The sequence below is a fragment of the Salvelinus alpinus genome, chromosome 21, assembly GCF_045679555.1.
Source record: "Salvelinus alpinus chromosome 21, SLU_Salpinus.1, whole genome shotgun sequence".
Classification (NCBI taxonomy): Eukaryota; Metazoa; Chordata; class Actinopteri; order Salmoniformes; family Salmonidae; genus Salvelinus; species Salvelinus alpinus.
In genome coordinates, this window is record NC_092106.1 from 992,531 (window position 1) to 1,011,804 (window position 19,274).

The 19,274-nt window shown below is 41.7% G+C and overlaps 1 protein-coding gene across 3 annotated transcripts in view; it reads left to right on the forward strand.

Moving 5' to 3' along the window:
* Nucleotides 1-19,274, forward strand: part of LOC139547538 (diacylglycerol kinase delta-like) — a 61,944-nt gene that overhangs the window by 19,925 nt on the left and 22,745 nt on the right. For all 3 annotated transcript variants that reach the window (XM_071356417.1, XM_071356418.1, XM_071356419.1), the window contains 10 exons: nucleotides 5,083-5,177; nucleotides 5,311-5,410; nucleotides 5,598-5,859; nucleotides 6,697-6,843; nucleotides 7,130-7,258; nucleotides 8,150-8,246; nucleotides 8,592-8,702; nucleotides 9,713-9,809; nucleotides 10,322-10,429; nucleotides 11,531-11,644. In XM_071356417.1, coding sequence (XP_071212518.1) covers nucleotides 5,083-5,177; nucleotides 5,311-5,410; nucleotides 5,598-5,859; nucleotides 6,697-6,843; nucleotides 7,130-7,258; nucleotides 8,150-8,246; nucleotides 8,592-8,702; nucleotides 9,713-9,809; nucleotides 10,322-10,429; nucleotides 11,531-11,644 — 1,260 coding nt within the window. The remainder of the gene's footprint in view (nucleotides 1-5,082; nucleotides 5,178-5,310; nucleotides 5,411-5,597; nucleotides 5,860-6,696; nucleotides 6,844-7,129; nucleotides 7,259-8,149; nucleotides 8,247-8,591; nucleotides 8,703-9,712; nucleotides 9,810-10,321; nucleotides 10,430-11,530; nucleotides 11,645-19,274) is intronic.

The following is a 19,274-nucleotide window of genomic DNA, read 5'->3' on the forward strand; positions in this document are numbered from 1 at the left end:
CTAAAGGACACCAATAAGAAGAAGCGACTTGGTTGGGCCAAGAAACACGAGCAATGGACATTAGACCGGTGGAAATCTGTCCTTTGGTCTGATGAGTCCAAATTTGAGATTTTTGGTTCCAACCCCTGTGTCTTTGTGAGACGCAGAGTGGATGATCTCTGCTTGTGTGGTTACCACCGTGATGCATGGAGGAGGTGGTGTGATGGTGTGATACACCATCCCATCTGGTTCGCGCTTAGTGGAACAATCATTTGTTTTTCAACAGGACAATGACCCAAAACACACCTCCAGGCTGTGCAAGGGCTTTTTGGCCAAGAAGGAGAATGATGGAGTGCTGCATCAGATGACCTGACCTCCACAATCACCCGACCTCAACCCAATTGAGATGGTTTGGGATGAGTTGGACCGCAGAGTGAAGGAAAAGTAGCCAACAAGTACTCAGCATATGTGGAAACTCCTTCAAGATTGTTGGAAAAGCATTCCTCATGAAGCTGGTTGAGAGAATGCCAAGAGTGTGCAAAGCTGTCATCAAGGCAAAGGGTGGCTACTTTGAACAATCTAAAATATATTTTGATTTGTTTTACACTTTTTTTGCTTACTAGATTATTCCATTTGTGTTATTTCATAGTTTTGATGTCTTCACCATTATTCTACAATGCCATTATGCTGCCGCAGTTGCCGGTAATATGCTACACCTGGTCGCCAACCTTTTCCATTTAGAGTGCCAATTTATCTTACGATTTCTACCAATCAGCGTGCCAGTTATGATTTTCATATGCACATTTTCGTGAAACAGTTTCATTTATTTTACAAAGTCTTTGTAACTCCAAATCATTGTATTTGTATTTGTTAGAGATCCAAGGCAGCAGCTACTTTTCCTGGGGGCCAAACACATTAAGGCACTTACATTAAACATTAAACAAAAGATTAAAAAGTACATTATATAACATTATTACACCACTACATACTGTAACTACAATACAAAATGTATAATACCACCATACAACAGTATTACAATGTACGTGTGTGTAAAGTGCGTGTGCTAGCTTTTGTCTGCGTATACGTGTGTCTGTGTCTCTTCACAGTCCCCGCTGTTCTATAAGGTGTATTTTTTTTATCTGATTCCACTGCTTGCATCAGTTAGCTGATGTGGAATAGAATTCCATGTAGTCATGGCTCTATGTAGTACTGTGCACCTCCCATAGTCTGTTCTGGACTTGGAGACTGTGAAGAGACCTCTGGTGGCATGTCTTGTGAGGTATGCATGGGTGTCTGAGCTGTGTGCTAGTAGTTTTAACAGACAGCTCAGTACATTCAGCTTCTCACAAAAACAATTAGTGATAAAGTAAATCTCTACTCCACTTTGAGCCATGAGAGATTGACAGACTAATCCCCATCTTAGTTACCGTTGTATCAACATGTTTTGACCATGACAGTTTACAATCCAGGGTTACTCCAAGCAGTTTAGTCACCTCAACGTGCTCAATTTCAACATTATTCATTACAAGATTTAGTTGAGGTTTAGGGTTTAGTGAATGGTTTGTCCCAAATATAATGCTTTTAGTTTCTGAAATATTTACGACTAACGTATTCCTTGCCACCCATTTTGAAACTAACTGCTGCTTTTTAAGTGTTGCAGTCATTTTAGTCGCTGAAGTGTATAGTCATCCGCCTACATAGATACACTGGCTTTACACAATATAGCAGGGGGTATAAAGCCATAACAACACATACGTTTTTCCAGTAGCAGACTATGATTGATAATTTCAAAAGCTGCACTGAAGTCTAACAAAACAGCCCCCACAACCTTTTTATCATCAATTTCTCTCAGCCAATTGTCAGTCATTTGTGTAAGTGCTGTGCTTGTTGAGTGTCCTTCCCTATAAGCGTGCTGAAAGTCTGTTGCCAATTTGTTTACTGTAAAATAGCATTGTATCTGGTCAAACACCATTTCTCCCCAAAGTTTACTAAGGGTTGGTGACAGGCTGATTGGTCGGCTATTTGAGCCAGTAAAGGGGGCTTTACTATTCTGAAGTAATGGAATGACTTTTACTTCCCTCCAAGTCTGACGGCACACACTTTCTAGTAGGCTGAAATTGAAGATATGGCAAATAGGAGTGGCAATATCGTCATGTGGTTAATAAAAATGATATCTAAATTATAATTATTCAAATCTTAAAGTAACTTATATTGCCATTGCCAACTATGTAAAAAATTGCCTACGTAAAGCCAACAAAATAAAACAAAACAAAGCCTGCAGGTAGAAAATATCCCGATAAAAATAAATCGTATTGGCTACGCATGGCCTGTCTGCAAGGAACTTGAAACGGTCAACTTGGTCCAACCAGAAAGTTTGTACTAATAAACTTGCAACATTGTATATATCCTGGACCCTCAGAGTTTCTCACACCCTGAGCTCCAGACAGATACAGTTGTAGGCTATTTACAGTATTTGCGTAAGGGAAAATAATCAATCAGAAACAAAAAACACAATTAATAAATGAACAACTCTTAAATTAAAAGAAATAAACCAAACGTGTTTCTCACAAGTGTAGCACAGGTTGTGTGCTCTGTAAACAACGTGTCCCTCCGACAACGACAACAGTAAAATACTGTAATAATAATACATTGAATGCATTAATGGAAATTATGGTAACCAAACAAACATTGTAGATTAGAAATTATGGGAATTAACGGTAAATGTACCACTGGTGATACTGGTGTGCCATGGGGTCAGCCCTAATATTTATAATACACTATACAGTGCATTCTGGAAGTATTCAGACCCCTTGACTTTTTCCACATTTTGTTATGTTACAGCCTTATTCTAAAATGTATTAAATCGTTTTTTCCCTCATCAATCTATACACAATACACCATATTGACAAAGCAAAAACAGGTTTTTAGAAATGTTTAGAAATGTATTAAAATTTAAAAAACTATCAGATTTACATAATAATTCAGAACCTTTACTCAGTACTTTGTTGAAGCACCTTTTGGCAGTGATTACAGCCTTGAGTTTTCTTGAGTATGACGCTACAAGCTTGGCACACCTGTATTTGGGGAGTTTCTCCCATTCTTCTCTGCAGATCCTCTCAAGCTCTGTCAGGTTGGATGGGGAGCGTTGCTGCACAGCTATTTCCAGAGATGTACGATCGGGTTTAAGTTCGGGCTCTGGCTGGGCCAATCAAGGACAAGGACAGTCCCGAAGCTACTCCTGCATTGTCTTGGCTGTGTGCTTAGTGTCGTTGTCCTGTTGGATGGTCAACCTTCGCCACAGTCTGAGGTCCTGAGCGCTTTGGAGCAGGTTTTCATCAAGGATCTCTCGGTACTTTGCTCCGTTCATTTTCCCCTCCATCCTGACTAGTCTCCCAGTCCCTGCGGCTGAAAAACATCCCCACCACATGATGCTGCCACCACCATGCTTCACCGTAGGGATGGTGCCAGGTTTCCTCCAGACGTGACGCTTTGCATTCTGGCCGAAGAGTTCAGTCTTGGTTTCATCAGACCAGAGAATCTTGTTTCTCAGGATCTGAAAGTTCTTTAGGTGGCTTTTGGCAAACTCCAAGCGGGGCTTTCATGTGCCTTTTTGTATTTGTATTTATTATGGATCCCCATTAGCTGCTGCCTTCGCAGCAGCTACTCTTCCAGGGGTCCAGCAAAATTAAAGCAGTTATACAATTTTAAAAACATTACAATACATTCATTACAGAATTCACAACACACTAAGTGTGTGCCCTCAGCCCCATACTCCACTACCACATATCTACAACATATTTACAAATCCATGTGTAAGTGTGTGTATAGTGCATATGTTATCATGTGTGTCTATGCATGTGTCTGTGCCTATGTTTGTGTCTCTTCAGTCCCCGCTGTTCCATAAGGTGTATTTTTATCTGTTTTTTAAATAGAATTTTACTGCTTGCATCAGTTACCTGATGTGGAATAGAGTTTCATGTAGTCATGGCTCTATGTAGTACTGTGCGCCTCTCATAGTCTGTTCTGGACTTGGGGATTGTGAGGAGATGTCTTGTGGGGTATGCATAGGTGTCTGAGCTGTGTGCTAGTAGTTTAAACAGGCAGCTTGGTGCTTTCTACATGTCAATACCTCTCACAAATACAAGTAGTGATGAAGTAGAGATTGACATGCATATTATTAATGTTTGCTTTCTGTGTACATCCAAGGGCCAGCCGTGTTGCCCTGTTCTGAGCCAATTGCAATTTTCATTTCACTGAGGAGTGGCTTCTGTCTGGCCACTCTACCATAAAGACCTGATTGGTGGAGTGCTGCAGAGATGGTTGTCCTTCTGGAAGGTTCTCCCATCTCCACAGAGGAACTCTGGAGCTCTGTCAGAGTGACCATTCGGTTCTTGGTCACCTCCCTGACCAAGGCCCTTCTCCCCTGGTTGCTCAGTTTGGCCGGCCGGCCAGCTCTAGGTAGTCTTGGTGGTTCCAAAGTTCTTCCATTTAAGAATGATGGAGGCCACTGTGTTCTTGGGGACCTTCAGTGCTGCAGAAATAATTTAGTACCCTTCCCCAGATCTGTGCCTCGACACAATCCTGTCTCTGAGCTCTACGGACAATTTCTTCAACCTCCTGGCTTGGTTTTTGCTCTGACATGAACTGCCAACTGTTGGACCTTATATAGACAGGTGTGTGCCTTTCCATATCGTGTCCAATCAATTGAATTTACCACAGGTGGACACCAACCAAGTCTTAGAAACATCTCAAGGATGATCAATGGAAACAGGATGCAGCTGAGCTCAATTTTGAGTCTCATAGCAAAGGGTCTGAATACTAATATAAATAAGGTATTTCTTTTCTTCTTCTTTTTATATACATTTCCAAAAGTTTCTAAAAACCTGTTTTCGCTTTGTCATTGTGGGGTATTGTGTGTGTGGATTGATGAGGAACATGTTTTAATAAATACATTTTAGAATAAGGCTGTAACGTAAAAAAACGTGGAAAAGGGGAAGGAGTCTGAATATTTTCCGAATGCCCTGAATGTGGTGAGGCTGTGCAGTTCAAGGCACATTTCCTCGAGAATAGCATTTTTTCGACCTTGATTGTTTCCTGCCACAGGTGCAACAGATTCTGACCTACGAGGACTCTGTGGCGGCCCACTTGTCCATGATCCTGTCTTCAGATCAGCACTCAGTGGTCATCTCCTCGGCTAAGTATGTCTGTAACTTCAATCAGTCTGCCCACCTGCTATGTCCATACAGTTTCTTATGTCCAGCTTCACTATCCCGAGCATTGTTAGGTGTAGATTTCCGTTGCCCTGACTGTGTGTGTTGTGCATGTTCATAGGGTACTGTGTGAGACAGTGAAAGACTTTGTGGCTCGAGTGGGGAAGGCCTACGAGAAGAACAAGGAGCGCTCCGAGGAGTCAGAGGCTATGGCCGAGAAGGTAAGCTGCAAGGAACCATTGCTTTGTCCCAGTTATCTCATCTTTCTCCCAAAGTGTGCAGTTGTTCACATCCCTTCAGTGATTTTATGTAAATGATTGGGATAGGAAATATGGTGGAAACTCCCTCCAGCCATGTTTGTACTAATGCAGTGAATCAGATCTGTGTTGATTGGTCGGTTGGTTGCAGTGTGGAGTTCTGAAGGAGAAGCTGGACTCGCTGCTGAAGACTCTCAACGAGGAGGCACAGGTGTCTACTACGATGCCTGCCCCTCCTCCTACCATCGCTGAGGAGCAGGAGGAGGGCGAGGGGGTTCTGGTGCCATCGCCCGCCGCCCCCCCGTGCTCCCCCAGGCCCCTGACGGCCATCTTTAAACCCAGGGAACAGCTGATGCTGAGAGCCAACAGCCTGAAGAAAGCCATCAGGCAGATAATCGAGCACACTGAGAAAGGTAAGATGTTACAATTCCTACTGCTATTTCTGTTTTATAGTTCATAGTTGGGGTCAATTCAGAAAGTAAACTGAATTTCCAATTCCAATTCAGACCTCCATGAAAAGCAATTATGAAAATTGGAATTAGAATTACAGTAAGGTTATTTTTCCTGTAAGCAAATTTTTTGTCTGATGTGGTTAAAAAATGAACAAACATTAAAACATAGTAGGCTACACTGAGCTACTTGGCATACTTGAGGTTTCACATGTTACATAAAGACAGAGGACAGCCAAAAACATCAAAGCCATGAGCATTGCAACAGTAGAGCAGGACTCCCTGTAGCGATGACTCAGATCAGACTTGCCGCCCGTATTATAGTTATTGGAATAGGAATTTCAGTTTACTTCTTGAACTGAGTGAAGTGAAATGGAATAGACGTACGCGAACCCTGAGATAATATAGTTGCTATCTACACTCATCCAAATAAGAATAAGAATTGGTTCTTAACTGACTTGCCTAGTTAAATAAAAAATAAATAAAAAGAGTGGTTTAAACTCTCCTGTACTTTTTCAAAATACACTGCCTTCGGAAAGTATTCAGACCCCTTGTCTTTCGAAAACTTGTGTAAATATGGTATTTCTGTTTTTTTTTAAGTTTTGTTATAACAATCTGCTTCTGCTTTGTCATTATGGGGTATTGTGTCTAGATTGCTGAGGATTTTTATTTTTTCAATCCATTTTAGGATAAGGCTGAAATGTAACAAAATGTGAAAAAAGTCTAGGGGTCTGAATACATCCCGAAGGCACTGTACCTACTCTTGTTGCTGAACGGTTTTCTTCTCTATTCTTCTATCAGCGGTGGACGAGCAGAATGCCCAGACTCAGGAGGTGTTTGCTCTGGGGGTAGAGGAGGAGGAGGAGGAAGAGCAAGTCAAGCTGTTTTTGCAGTCGTCCCACAGTGGGAACGCCTGTAACAGCACCAGGAGCCATCCAGTCCGCAGAGGTCAGTCATTGAACCCTGAGTCTCCTAACCTGGTCGTGTTCATTTGGGACCAAATATAAGAAAACAAGACCGTACCAGGGAAGGACTACCTTTTTAAAGTGTTTTTCGTTGCATGCCCTAATGAACACGGCCCAGACGAAATTGATCATTTTAATTAATGATGCGTGCCCATTTATTCTTGAAGATTATCTCTTCTAAATGTGTGTTGTTTTTTAAATTAAGGAGTGGGCCTTTAATCATCATCCCAGTGTCTCATGTCTTTCTGTGTCTCTGTTTGATCCCATAGTGTCCAAGACTCCTTGTGAAAAGCTCATCAACAAAGGAAGCCTGTCACTGGGCAGCTCTGCGTTACTTCCTGCCCAGACAGGAAGTCGAGAGAGCATGCCAATGCTCAACACCAAGATCCTCTACCCAAGTAAGGGCACAAGTTCTCACCAGCTCTGTACCGAGGGCCCTCAGTTCCCCAATCCCAAATCGACGCCTACCCCCTTGGACACCTATGTACACCGTAGTGCTTTTTGAGGTCGGTTCTGTTACGGTTTCAATACTTAAAAAAAAAAAAAAATGCATTATGTGGGTTAAATGCTGTAAAAACACAGAATAAAACAATTAATAAAAGTCCCAGGATGGTAGTGACTGCCCATTACTGATTATCACTTAATAATAACTTTACATTAATAAAATATTTCAGTTGTTGTGTATATTACATTTGTTTTATTTGATGATGATTTCATTCCAAGTCATCATCTCCTCTACAGAGCTGCTGTCTGACAAAATCACTATTTTGGTAGTTCTTCAAAGTAAATAAGCCATACTTTTATGACTGCTGAATACCAACTATCAATTACTTAGATCATGTATTTTCAGGTAGAGATACCTCACGAAGAAACTGCTCTCTATGTATCCCCTCATGATCCGCATTCTTCTGTCCTTTACGTTGCAGGCGTAAAAGAAACACAGACCGGAAAAGTAGCCACGCAATGGATTATGGTCATTGTAGTTAGTTTAGCGCAGAAAACTTTAATTATGTAGAACATTGGCCTGTTGGAAACTACAACTCCCTATTACATCGCACAGTTTGGCTTGATCTGATTAATCTCTAGAGAAACTGCAGCGCATTGAGCTCACAGAAAAACCCTGAATGAAATGGAATTCAAATAATTGAACTGACATTGGACAATTAGTTGTTTAAAAACCGAAAAATCACTATTACACTTTATTTTCCTGTGATATAATTTTGCTCTCTCTGTGCTCAATTGTCAGTCAGTGTTCAGTATGTGTTAAGTGTGTTTATGTGTTTGTTCAGGTCTCAGGGCTGGTATCTCTGGCTCCCTCTCCAGCAGTTCGGTCATCAGCAAACTGCTGGTCAACGCTGACTCCTTCAGCTGTGACCCAGAGACCTTGTGAGTGTCCACGTTTCAGTCTCTCTCCTCCTTCGCATAAAGGGTTAGTTTTCAACTTACCTTTGGTGTTGTCATTTCATCCAAACCATTTGTAGGTTTGTTAGCTGGTTATTAAACAACGTCCAGAATCTCCTGGCCAGCGTCTTTGGAGCTTGGAGAAATGCTAGTGGAAACGGATTGAACACCAGCAAGTGGTGTATTAAAAAGCATGGGAAAGAACTCTGTCTTCCTCTTTCCATGTCCCTGCATTCCCCATGCTTTTGAAGTGAACTATCCCTTTAAGCCCATCATCATCTACCTCTTGCTCCAGAGTCGTGAGTGACCTTGTACTGTGTTTGGTTTCAGTGACTGCTACACTGAGAAATGTGTGATGAACAACTACTTTGGGATCGGCCTGGATGCTAAGATCTCACTGGACTTCAACAATAAGCGGGACGAGCATCCCGAGAAGTGCAGGTAACTGAGGAACGAGGCTAACTAAACCAGATAGACCCAGCCCCGGATCGGGTGGTAAGCAGAGATGTAGTCTTGATCTCGTGGTCTTTGTCTTGAGGCCACATAAATACAGTGTTGGTCTGGTCATGGACTCAGTACACAGGGTCTGGGTTTTGATAGTTTGGGTCTGGGTCTCAAGGGGTCTAGTCTGGGTCCTTGATAAAACTGTGTAAAACAGACCAAACAATTTAGAAATACATTTTGGGGATTGGACAAACACTTTCAGTGTAAACTTAAATGACTGAAACAACACAGAAAGAATGCAGGAAATATTATGGAAAAAACAATCACCAAAGTAAAACCTAAACAGTCAGTAAGAATCGAAAATTTAAAAAAAACAATGAATTCCGACCGGGCAAGAAGGGCATACCAGTTGGGGCCCACTTTGAATTTCTTTTAATGTTTGAACATAAGATCATAGCTTTAGCCAAAGCAAAATGTGCAGAATTGTAGTAAATTTGTCCCACGTCAGTGCATTTTCGTGAGAATTTGGACAAAAATCTTCGCAAATTGCTATGCAAAATGTCTGTATTGCCGCAGCAAAATCAAGCGTTTTTGACTGCAAATATCAACAACAACAAAATCACAAAATCCTGGAGAAACTGTTTGTAGCTCAGACACACCGCAAAGACCTACGGCTAAAAGCAGTGCTTGGCCGCTTTCACCTGCTGCTTTAAACTGTTCATCCTCACGGTGTGTTTTATCCTTTAGAATAGCAATGTCTTCCATTTCTGTGCTGCTGCTCTCCACAAAGATCCTAATATTTGTTTTGGTTCTATGTATACTGTGTGTGTGGGTGGGTGGGTGGGTGTGTGTGTGTGTGTGTGTGTGTGTGTGTGTGTGTGTGTGTGTGTGTGTGTGTGTGTGTGTGTGTGTGTGTGTGTGTGTGTGTGTGTGTGTGTGTGTGTGTGTGTGTGTGTGTGTGTGTGTGCTCGGCCACTGTGGTAAGCTGTGGGTCGGTCTGTGTTCAGGAGTCGCACCAAGAACATGATGTGGTACGGGGTGCTGGGTACCAAAGAGCTGCTGCATCGCACCTACAAGAACCTAGAGCAGAAGGTACTGCTGGAGGTAAGAAAACAATGATAACCAAGTGAGTGCAACTAAGGGTACGTCCACATTGAGATTTTGTCTGACCATTGGCTCCGGGTGGAGCCAATGGTTTTTCAATGGGTGTCATCTGTTGCTGGATGAATGACAACAGAGATTAGTTGAAATTGTTCAACAAAAAAACTTGTCCAACAAAGACAATATATCCACATTTGTACGTATGCAACTCGTCCGGGAAAAAAGCAGGGATGAGTTGTACTTTCGACAGACGAAAACGGACAATGATGTACGTCAAATACTATTTTATCTGTGTGATGCGCCTCAGTGTGCCATACCCTAAAGAGACTTGACTGTCATCCCTCGAACCCTGACCCTAACCTTAAAGGGCAATCTGTTATTGACACCTCCATTTTTGGACTTTTCGATTAATGTCTGGTGTTGTTATTGTGATTGTGGGTGTTTGTAACAGAGCATATGCAGAAAGTTTTTTTCTGTCACAGTATGATCATGTGTGTGTGTGTGTGTGTGTTTAGTGTGACGGGAGGCCTATCCCCCTCCCCAGCCTGCAGGGCATAGCTGTCCTGAACATCCCCAGCTATGCAGGCGGCACCAACTTCTGGGGCGGGACTAAAGAGGATGATGTAAGTGTCATCAAAACCCTCTCTTTGTGTTGTTGTTTCGTAACTACATTATGACTCCATAGGCAGCTGGATCTTTTTTATAACACAATAATACAAGGTCATAAAGATTACATGACATTGTAACAGTACTCACACGTTTCCTCCACATTTTTGTTTAATGTTTTAAGTATCTTTGGGTCTTTGAAAAGTGCTATGTAAATTCCATGTGTTTTTATACTACTAATAATACAATTTTTTTTTTTTTTATCAAAAAATAATATTTATAACCCCTTCCCTCGACATAACCAGAATATCCCCAGCACAAATCTAACCCACATCACATCAATCACCCCAGTCAGCGTTGTTGTGCTCATGTGTGGCTAACCACGTGAGATATACAATTAGTGTACAAAACATTAGGAAACACCTAACAGACTGACCATGTGAATCCAGGAGAAAGCTATGCTCCCTTTTTGATGTCAACTGTTAAATAGAGGAGACATGATAAAGAAGGATTTTTAAGCCTTGAGACAATTGAGACATGGATTGTGTATGTATGCCATTGTGTATGGATCCCCATTAGCTGCTGCCAAGGCAGCTCTTCCTGGGGTCCAGCAAAATTAAGCCAGTTATACAATTTTAGAACCATTATGAACTGACATGAACTGTGTGTGTGTTTCTCTTCAAAATCCCCACTGTTCTATAATGTGTATTTTTTAAAATCTGTTTTGTAAATCTGATTTCACTGCCTGCATGAGTTTCTTTTCCACTTGATGTGGAATAGAATTCCATGTAGTCATGGCTCTATGTAGTACTGTGCGCCTCCCATAGTCTGTTCTGGACTTGGAGTCTGTGAAGAGACCTCTGGTGGCATGTCTTGTGGGGTATGCATGGGTGTCCGAGCTTTGTGCTAGGAGTTTAAGCAGACAGCTCGGTGCATTCAACATGTCAATACCTCTCACAAATACAAGTAGTGGTGAAGTCAATCTTTCCTCTACTTTGAGCCAGGAGAGATTGACATGTACTGTATATTATTAATGTTAGCTCTGTGTGTACAGGAAGGTGTTCCAAATGTTTTGTACACTCAGTGTATTAAAAAATGACATGTCCTCTTCCCTGCAGACGTTCACGGCGCCATCCTTTGACGATAAGATCCTGGAGGTGGTGGCGGTGTTTGGCAGCATTCAAATGGCTGTGTCCAGAGTCATCAACCTGCAGCACCACCGTATCGCACAGGTAACACACACACACACACATTGCAGACTCTGTTAATATACAGAGGACTGTGTCTGCATCCCAAATGGGCCCTGGCACCCTATTCCTGTGACGCAGGCTGTCGCAAATGGCACCCTATTCCCTTTCGGGACCAGGGCCCAACAGTAGTGCACTATATACAGCAATTTGGGACACAGCCTGTGTCATAGGTTAACCTGCCGCACCACCCACAACATTGCTTAGGTGAGGCATCCAGACAGAGTTGTCTGCTAGAGACATAAATTCCCTTGAAACAGGTCAGCAGCATTGGCTCAATGGACAGAAGAGGTGGCCGTCTGTCCAAGTTTTCATGCGTCATAATACACCATGAAAGCTAAGACACCTTTTGGAGTCACTTGGCTGATGCTTATCTGACAAGCAACCGTTAGTTGTGCTATTCTGCTCTGCTTGTCACACGTGCATAGTGTTACAGTTCTTTTCAATCACTTTGGTGCAATTAAGGACAAAAATCTAAACAGACTAAGCACGTTTTCAATTTACTGAGTACAACAAACAAATTTACAAAGGCACTTTTTCACTACACCAAATCACTTTCAATGTGTATACATATTCAATCTAAGTATCTGTTAAAAAGCAATATCCACATCACTTTTGATATGATTTCTTGTCTTCTTTTTTTTTATCACCTAAATGGCGCATCTTTCAGTTGTAAGTGGTATATTTTCTGTTTACCAATCTCTAAACTGATAACACTTGTAATGTCCCCTATCTTTATGGGTAGAACCTTTTGATTGTGCATTCATTGGGGTTTCACACATCTTTCACCCATAAGTCATTCGTGCAAAATCTGAAGTTTTCCGTGAAATACCATTATTTACCACGTTTTGAAATATCCCAATATCAACTTTGGTATTTGGTATTTTATTAGGATCCCCATTAGCTGTTGCTAAAGCAGCAGCTACTCTTCCTGGGGTCCACACAAAACATAATACAGAACATCATTAGACAAGAACTTTGCTGTAGCTTTCTTTCATTCCTGCAGACACGGTAATCTGAGCCATCCGATTGGCCAGCGGTAGGCCTATAGTGCACTTTATTTGCTCTCCGAGCCCAGCCGGGAAGGCAGAGTTTGTACCTTCAAACACCCGGCGCACAGGGCAGCTGAATCGGATGCACCTACCGACAACAGCCCCGAGACGAATAAAAAGAAAACACAAGGCGTTATCATGTTTGTTTGAACAGAAAATGTTTGCTGATCGACTAGGAATGCCTCGGAGATCAACCAGTCCATCACGATCAACCGGTTGCTAACCACTGCTCTAGAAAGTTGAGTGAAGTTTAATCTTGTGCTTCTCTCTGTGGGCTGATATTTGTTCTGCGCGGCAGTCTCGGGCTACTGCTCGCCCGCTCGTGGTTTAGAGGGAACATTTCCTTACTACCATACCCCGTTCAAAGGCACTTCAATATTTTGTCTGGCCCATTCAGACAAATCCATGTCTCAATTGTCTCAAGGATTAAAAATCCTTCTTTTAACACGTCTCTTCCCCTTCAGCTACACTGATTTGAAGTGGATTTAACAAGTGATATCAATAAGTAATCATAGCTTTCACCTGGATTCACCTGGTCTGTTTGTCGTGGAAAGAGCAGGGATTCTTAATGTTTTCTATACTCATTGTATATACAGTACGTTAACCAAGCACTACATGATTTTGGATCAGTAGTTATTTGTTTTGAGCAGTTTGATTACGCGATCCAGTGATTCCTTAACAAAAAGTTTGGAGCTTATGCTGTAGTGTGTTTGTGGTCGATGGTGGCAGGTTGCGGTAAATGACAGTATTCCGTCATTGTGCCAGACTAAAGCAAGGGGAAGTTAGAATGCTGATTATGCTTTTGGTTTCTCTCCCTTCGTAAAACCAAAAGAATGAATTCTAAAATAACAAACTGGGTTTAATTTTATATATATATATATACAGTGAGGGAAAAAAGTATTTGATCCCCTGCTGATTTTGTACGTTTGCCCACTGACAAAGAAATTATCAGTCTATAATTTTAATGGTAGGTTTATTTGAACAGTGAGAGACAGAATAACAACAAAAATATCCAGAAAAATGCATGTCAAAAATTTTATAAATTGATTTGCATTTTAATGAGGGAAATAAGTATTTGACCCCTTCTCAATCAAAAAAGATTTCTGGCTCCCAGGTGTCTTTCATACAGGTAACGAACGGAGATTAGGAGCACACTCTTAAAGGGAGTGCTCCTAATCTCAGTTTCTTACCTGTATAAAAGATACCTGTCCACAGAAGCAATCAATCAATCAGATTCCAAACTCTCCACCATGGCCAAGACCAAAGAGCTCTCCAAGGATGTCAGGGACAAGATTGTAGACCTACACAAGGCTGGAATTGGCTACAAGACCATCGCCAAGCAGCTTGGTGAGAAGGTGACAACAGTTTCTATGATTATTCGCAAATGGAAGAAACACAAAAGAACTGTCAATCTCCCTCAGCCTGGGGCTCCATGCAAGATCTCACCTCGTGGAGTTGCAATGATCATGAGAACGGTGAGGAATCAGCCCAGAACTACACAGGAGGATCTTGTCAATGATCTCAAGGCAGCTGGGACCATAGTCATCAAGAAAACAATTGGTAACACACTATGCCGTGAAGGACTGAAATCCTGCAGCGCCCGCAAGGTCCCCCTGCTCAAGAAAGCACATATACATGCCCGTCTGAAGTTTGCCAATGAACATCTGAATGATTCAGAGGACAACTGGGTGAACGTGTTGTGGTCAGATGAGACCAAAATGGAGTTCTTTGGCATCAACCCAACTTGCCGTGTTTGGAGGAGGAGGAATGCTGCCTATGACCCCAAGAAACCATCCCCACCGTCAAACATGGAGGTGGAAACATTATGCTTTGGGGGTGTTTTTCTGCTAAAGGGACAGGACAACTTCACCGCATCAAAGGGACGATGGACGGAGCCATGTACCGTCAAATCTTGGGTGAAAACCTCCTTCCCTCAGCCAGGGTATTGAAAATGGGTCGTGGATAGGTATTCCAGCATGACAATGACCCAAAACACACGGCCAAGGCAACAAAGGAGTGGCTCAAGAAGAAGCACATTAAGGTCCTGGAGTGGCCTAGCCAGTCTCCAGACCTTAATCCCATAGAAAATCTGTGGAGGGAGCTGAAGGTTCGAGTTGCCAAACGTCAGCCTCGAAACCTTAATGACTTGAAGAAGATCTGCAAAGAGGAGTGGGACAAAATCCCTCCTGAGATGTGTGCAAACCTGGTGGCCAACTACAAGAAACGTCTGACCTCTGTGATTGCCAACAAGGGTTTTGCCACCAAGTACTAAGTCATGTTTTGCAGAGGGGTCAAATACTTATTTCCCTCATTAAAATGCAAATCAATTCATAACATTTTTGACATGCGTTTTTCTGGATTTTTTTGTTGATATTCTGTCTCTCACTGTTCAAATAAACCTACCATTAAAATTATAGACTGATCATTTCTTTGTCAGTGGGCAAACGTACAAAATCAGCAGGGGATCAAATACTTTTTTCCCTCACTGTATATTGAACTTTTATTTAACTAGGCAAGTCAGAACAAATTCTTATTTACAATGATGGCCTACATCAGCCAAACTCGGACGATCCTGGGCCAATTGTGCGCCGCCCTCTGGGACTCCAAATCACGACCAGTTGTGATAAAGCCTGGATTCAAACCAGGGTGTCTGTACCACAGTGTGGAAAGAGTGACATCCCCTAGTCTATATAAAGTGACTTTCTGAAACACAGAGTTGTTCTTTGCTAATGTGAAGAAGAAACTGAACATAATAATAATACTAATAATAATAATATTTATTATGATAATAGATTTGTTTTATATAGTGCTTTTAATTACAAGTAGAATCTCAAAGTTGCTTTAAAAACTAAATTTAACAAAACATTTTACAAATCAAATTTAGATAATAGGCAGTTCGGAAGGTAGTATCTTGAGCGGATGGAGCATAGATGGAACAGCCAGGCAGGAAGTTAGGTTTGTCAGATGTTTCTAACGAAAGCCTATAGTCGACATTAACAAAACAATACATTTACATTCAATATTTTTTAGGTCACTGGATCCCAACCTTTTTCGTTTACTGTACCAACAACTGAATTTGTCTCTGCTCTGAGAACCCCTGAAGTACCCCCTTATGTGTATTTGACCAGTAAGCCTATGGTTCATAGTCTTCTCAAGTACCCCTTGTGGATAGGCCTAGTACCCCCAGGGGTCCTAGTACCCCGGTTGGGAACCACTGGTTTAGATAATAGTAAAATAGTACAAATGTAATAATAATAAAATAGTTTAATTGAAACTTAAGTAATTTAATTTAAACATAAATGAACAATTCCAGAATCAAATGAATGCTGCAAAAAAATCCTACATTGTATTTAGTATAGGCCTAATCAAATGTTTACCAGCTGCAGCTATTTAAACTGTTGGCCAATAAGGCCTGAGTATGGTCTATGACCGAAAGCCTGAATTAGACAACAAATAAAGCTACTAAAACCAATAACTTCAAAACAGTCCATCACTTGTATTTCTTAAAATTGCTGTGCGGGAAAAGGATGTCATCCACCGTGCCTAGTCAGTTGGCTTCTCCTCTCGGACATCGCAAATCTAGCTGTGGGTGACACTTTATATCCTTTGGAACCACACAATTACCAGGTGAAGAGTAGGCTGTTTGCTTGTTTCTAAGGTGAGTTTGGCCTCTGAAGATATAGAAGAAATCAACAAGATCTTTCAAGTATTCTTTCACAATAGCTGGCCTTATATTATCTTCAGTTTTGCACAAGGAACTGTCCCACACTGTGGTGGATAGCACCCTCTACACGCGCACTCACTCTTACCCCCTGTATATAGCCTTGTTATTGTTATTTTATTGTGTTACTAAATAAACTAACGTTTTTTTTTAAGTTAATATTTTCTTAAGTCTTTTCTTAACTGCATTGTTGGTTAAGGGCTCAAAACATTTCACGGTAAGTTCCTACACCTGTTGTATTCGGCGCATGTGACAAATACAATTTGATTATATTGAAGTAAGAAGGTGAAAAGGAAGGCAAAGAAATTATAATCAATCCCAGATAGAAAAAAGGTTTTAAAGTCTTTAGTACAGCAAAGATTGGGGACTCAGGGCAGTACCATTTCAGTCATTTGATAAAGGTCCACATGGATCAGACTGTTGGGGTAAGTTTCTTGTTCCTTGTCAATCATTTGCTTACTGGTGAAATCAGCAATCAGACAATATCTTTAGGTAAATCAATCAAACCTTATTAATGCAATTGCAGACTGAAGTTGACAACGGGAACATAGCATGCATGTTTCCGAGTAAATTCTGCAAAATAGGAAAGGTCCAATTTGCTTTAATATGCTTGCAGTCAACCCCTAGTGATGTAACTGCCTACGTCAACACCTTCTACTCATGAAACCAAGCCCATGCATATACAGTTATACAAATTTGCAGGAGAGAACAATAGTCCAGTGTTTTCTCAGGGCTCAGCAGTAATTTTCCACTCCTGTGTGGCTTACAGTTGTATGTCTGACTTGTCTTTTATCTCTTTCACTCCCCTGCAGGGTTCTGTGTCTATGAATCTCTTTTAGCCTTGAGGCGCTTTCTCACAGACACCCTGTTTTGACTGCAATAACTCACACATCTCTCAGACCGTTTCTTATAAGAGGCAGAGACTAGAAAAGAACTGTGGAACAGTATTTAAACCTTATAATGCATATAATGCTAATCTGTGGTCCAGGAACCTATAAATGTAGTGGGGGAGGGGTCTTGTAGCCCTTCCCCTTCTATTAATACAACATAAGCGTAATCAATTATTATAATACATCAATCATTTGGTGCAGCCCCTATCATGACCCCAAGGTGACCCCCATCAAGACTAAAACTTTGAAGACTGAGATCGAGTCATTGAAGGCAGACCAGCGAAAGAGAAACATTCTCAGAGGGCAGAGATACAGGCAACGGCTAATGCACATATCCGGCGCAAGGCGGCATTGATGGATTACCCGGCCGCATTGGCGGAGAGTTAGAATCAAAGACCTGATTTGCCTTAACGAAAAATGCATCAACACCCTACAAATATGTCATTTTATTATAATATACATAATAATTACTCTTGAGATGAGCTGTAGCGAGAGGAGACTGTGTATGCTTAAGACGATCAGAAAGAATGTGTTGTTTTAAGCTGTGTATAAATATAACATATTCGGCTCCAACAGCCCTGGACCCAATTCATTGGAATGTCACCACCCCATGGCCCAATTAGCGATTTATACTAGTCCAAAGGTGGTCCCGACAGCACGCCACAAAAGATGCAGGCCTGGGGGGCAAGACTCTTAAATACATTATTGGATGGTATCCGTGATTCGGCTATGCATAGCCAACTGTAGGGCTATTATACAGTGCATTCGGAAAGTATTCAGACCCCTTGACTTTTCCCACATTTTATTACGTTACAGCCTTAAACTAATTTAATCCATTTTAGAATTTTTCTCATCAATCTACACACAATACCCCATAATGACAAAGTAAAAATAGGTTTTTAGCAATTTTTGCAAATATATTAAAACTAACAAACTGAAATATAACATTTACATAAGTAGAGACCCCTTACTCTGTACTTTGTTGAAGCACCTTTGGAAGCGATTACAGCCTCAAGTCTTCTTGGGTATGACGCTACATGCTTGACACACCTGTATTTGGGGAGTTTCTCCCATTCTTCCCTGCAGATCCTCTCAAGCTCTGTCAGGTTGCTGCACAGCTATTTTCAGGTCTCTCCAGAGTTGTTCAATCAGTTTCAAGACTTGTCCCGAAGCCACTCCTGCGTGGTCTTGGCTGTGTGCTTAGGGTCGTGTTCCTGTTGGAAGATGAACCATCGCCCCAGTCTGAGGGGCTAAGTGCTCTGGAGCAGGTTCTCTCAGTACATTGCTCCGTTCATCTTTCCTTTGATCCTGACTAGTCTCCCAGTCCTTGCCGCTGAAAAATATCCCCACAGCATGATACTGCCACCAACATGCTTCACCGAAGGGATAGTGCCAGGTTTCCTCCATACGTGACGCTTGGCATTCAGGCCAAAGAGTTCAATCTTGGTTTCATCAGACCAGAGAATCTTACTTCTCATGGTCCCACTAAGCGCGGCAGGTAGCCTAGTGGTTAGAGTGTTGGGCCAGTAACCGAAAGGTTGCTAGATCAAATCCCCGAGCTGACAAGGTAAAGATTTGTTGTTCTGCCCCTGAACAAGGCGGCAGTTCACTGTTTCTAGACTGTCATTGTAAATAAGAATTTGTTCTTAACTGACTTGCCTAGTTAAATAAAGGTTCAATTAAAAAATATAAATAAAAAGCGCAAACCAGATGGGATGGCGTATCGCTGCAGAATGCTGTGGTAGCCATGCTGGTTAAGTGTGCCTTGATTTCTAAATAAATCACTGACAGTGTCACCAGCAAAGCACCATCACACCTCCTCCATGCTTCACGGTGGGAACTACACATGCAGAGATCATCCGTTCACCTACTCTGAGTCTCACAAAGACAAGGTGGTTAGAACCAAAAATGTCAAATTTGGACTCATCAGACCAAAGGACAGATTTCCACCG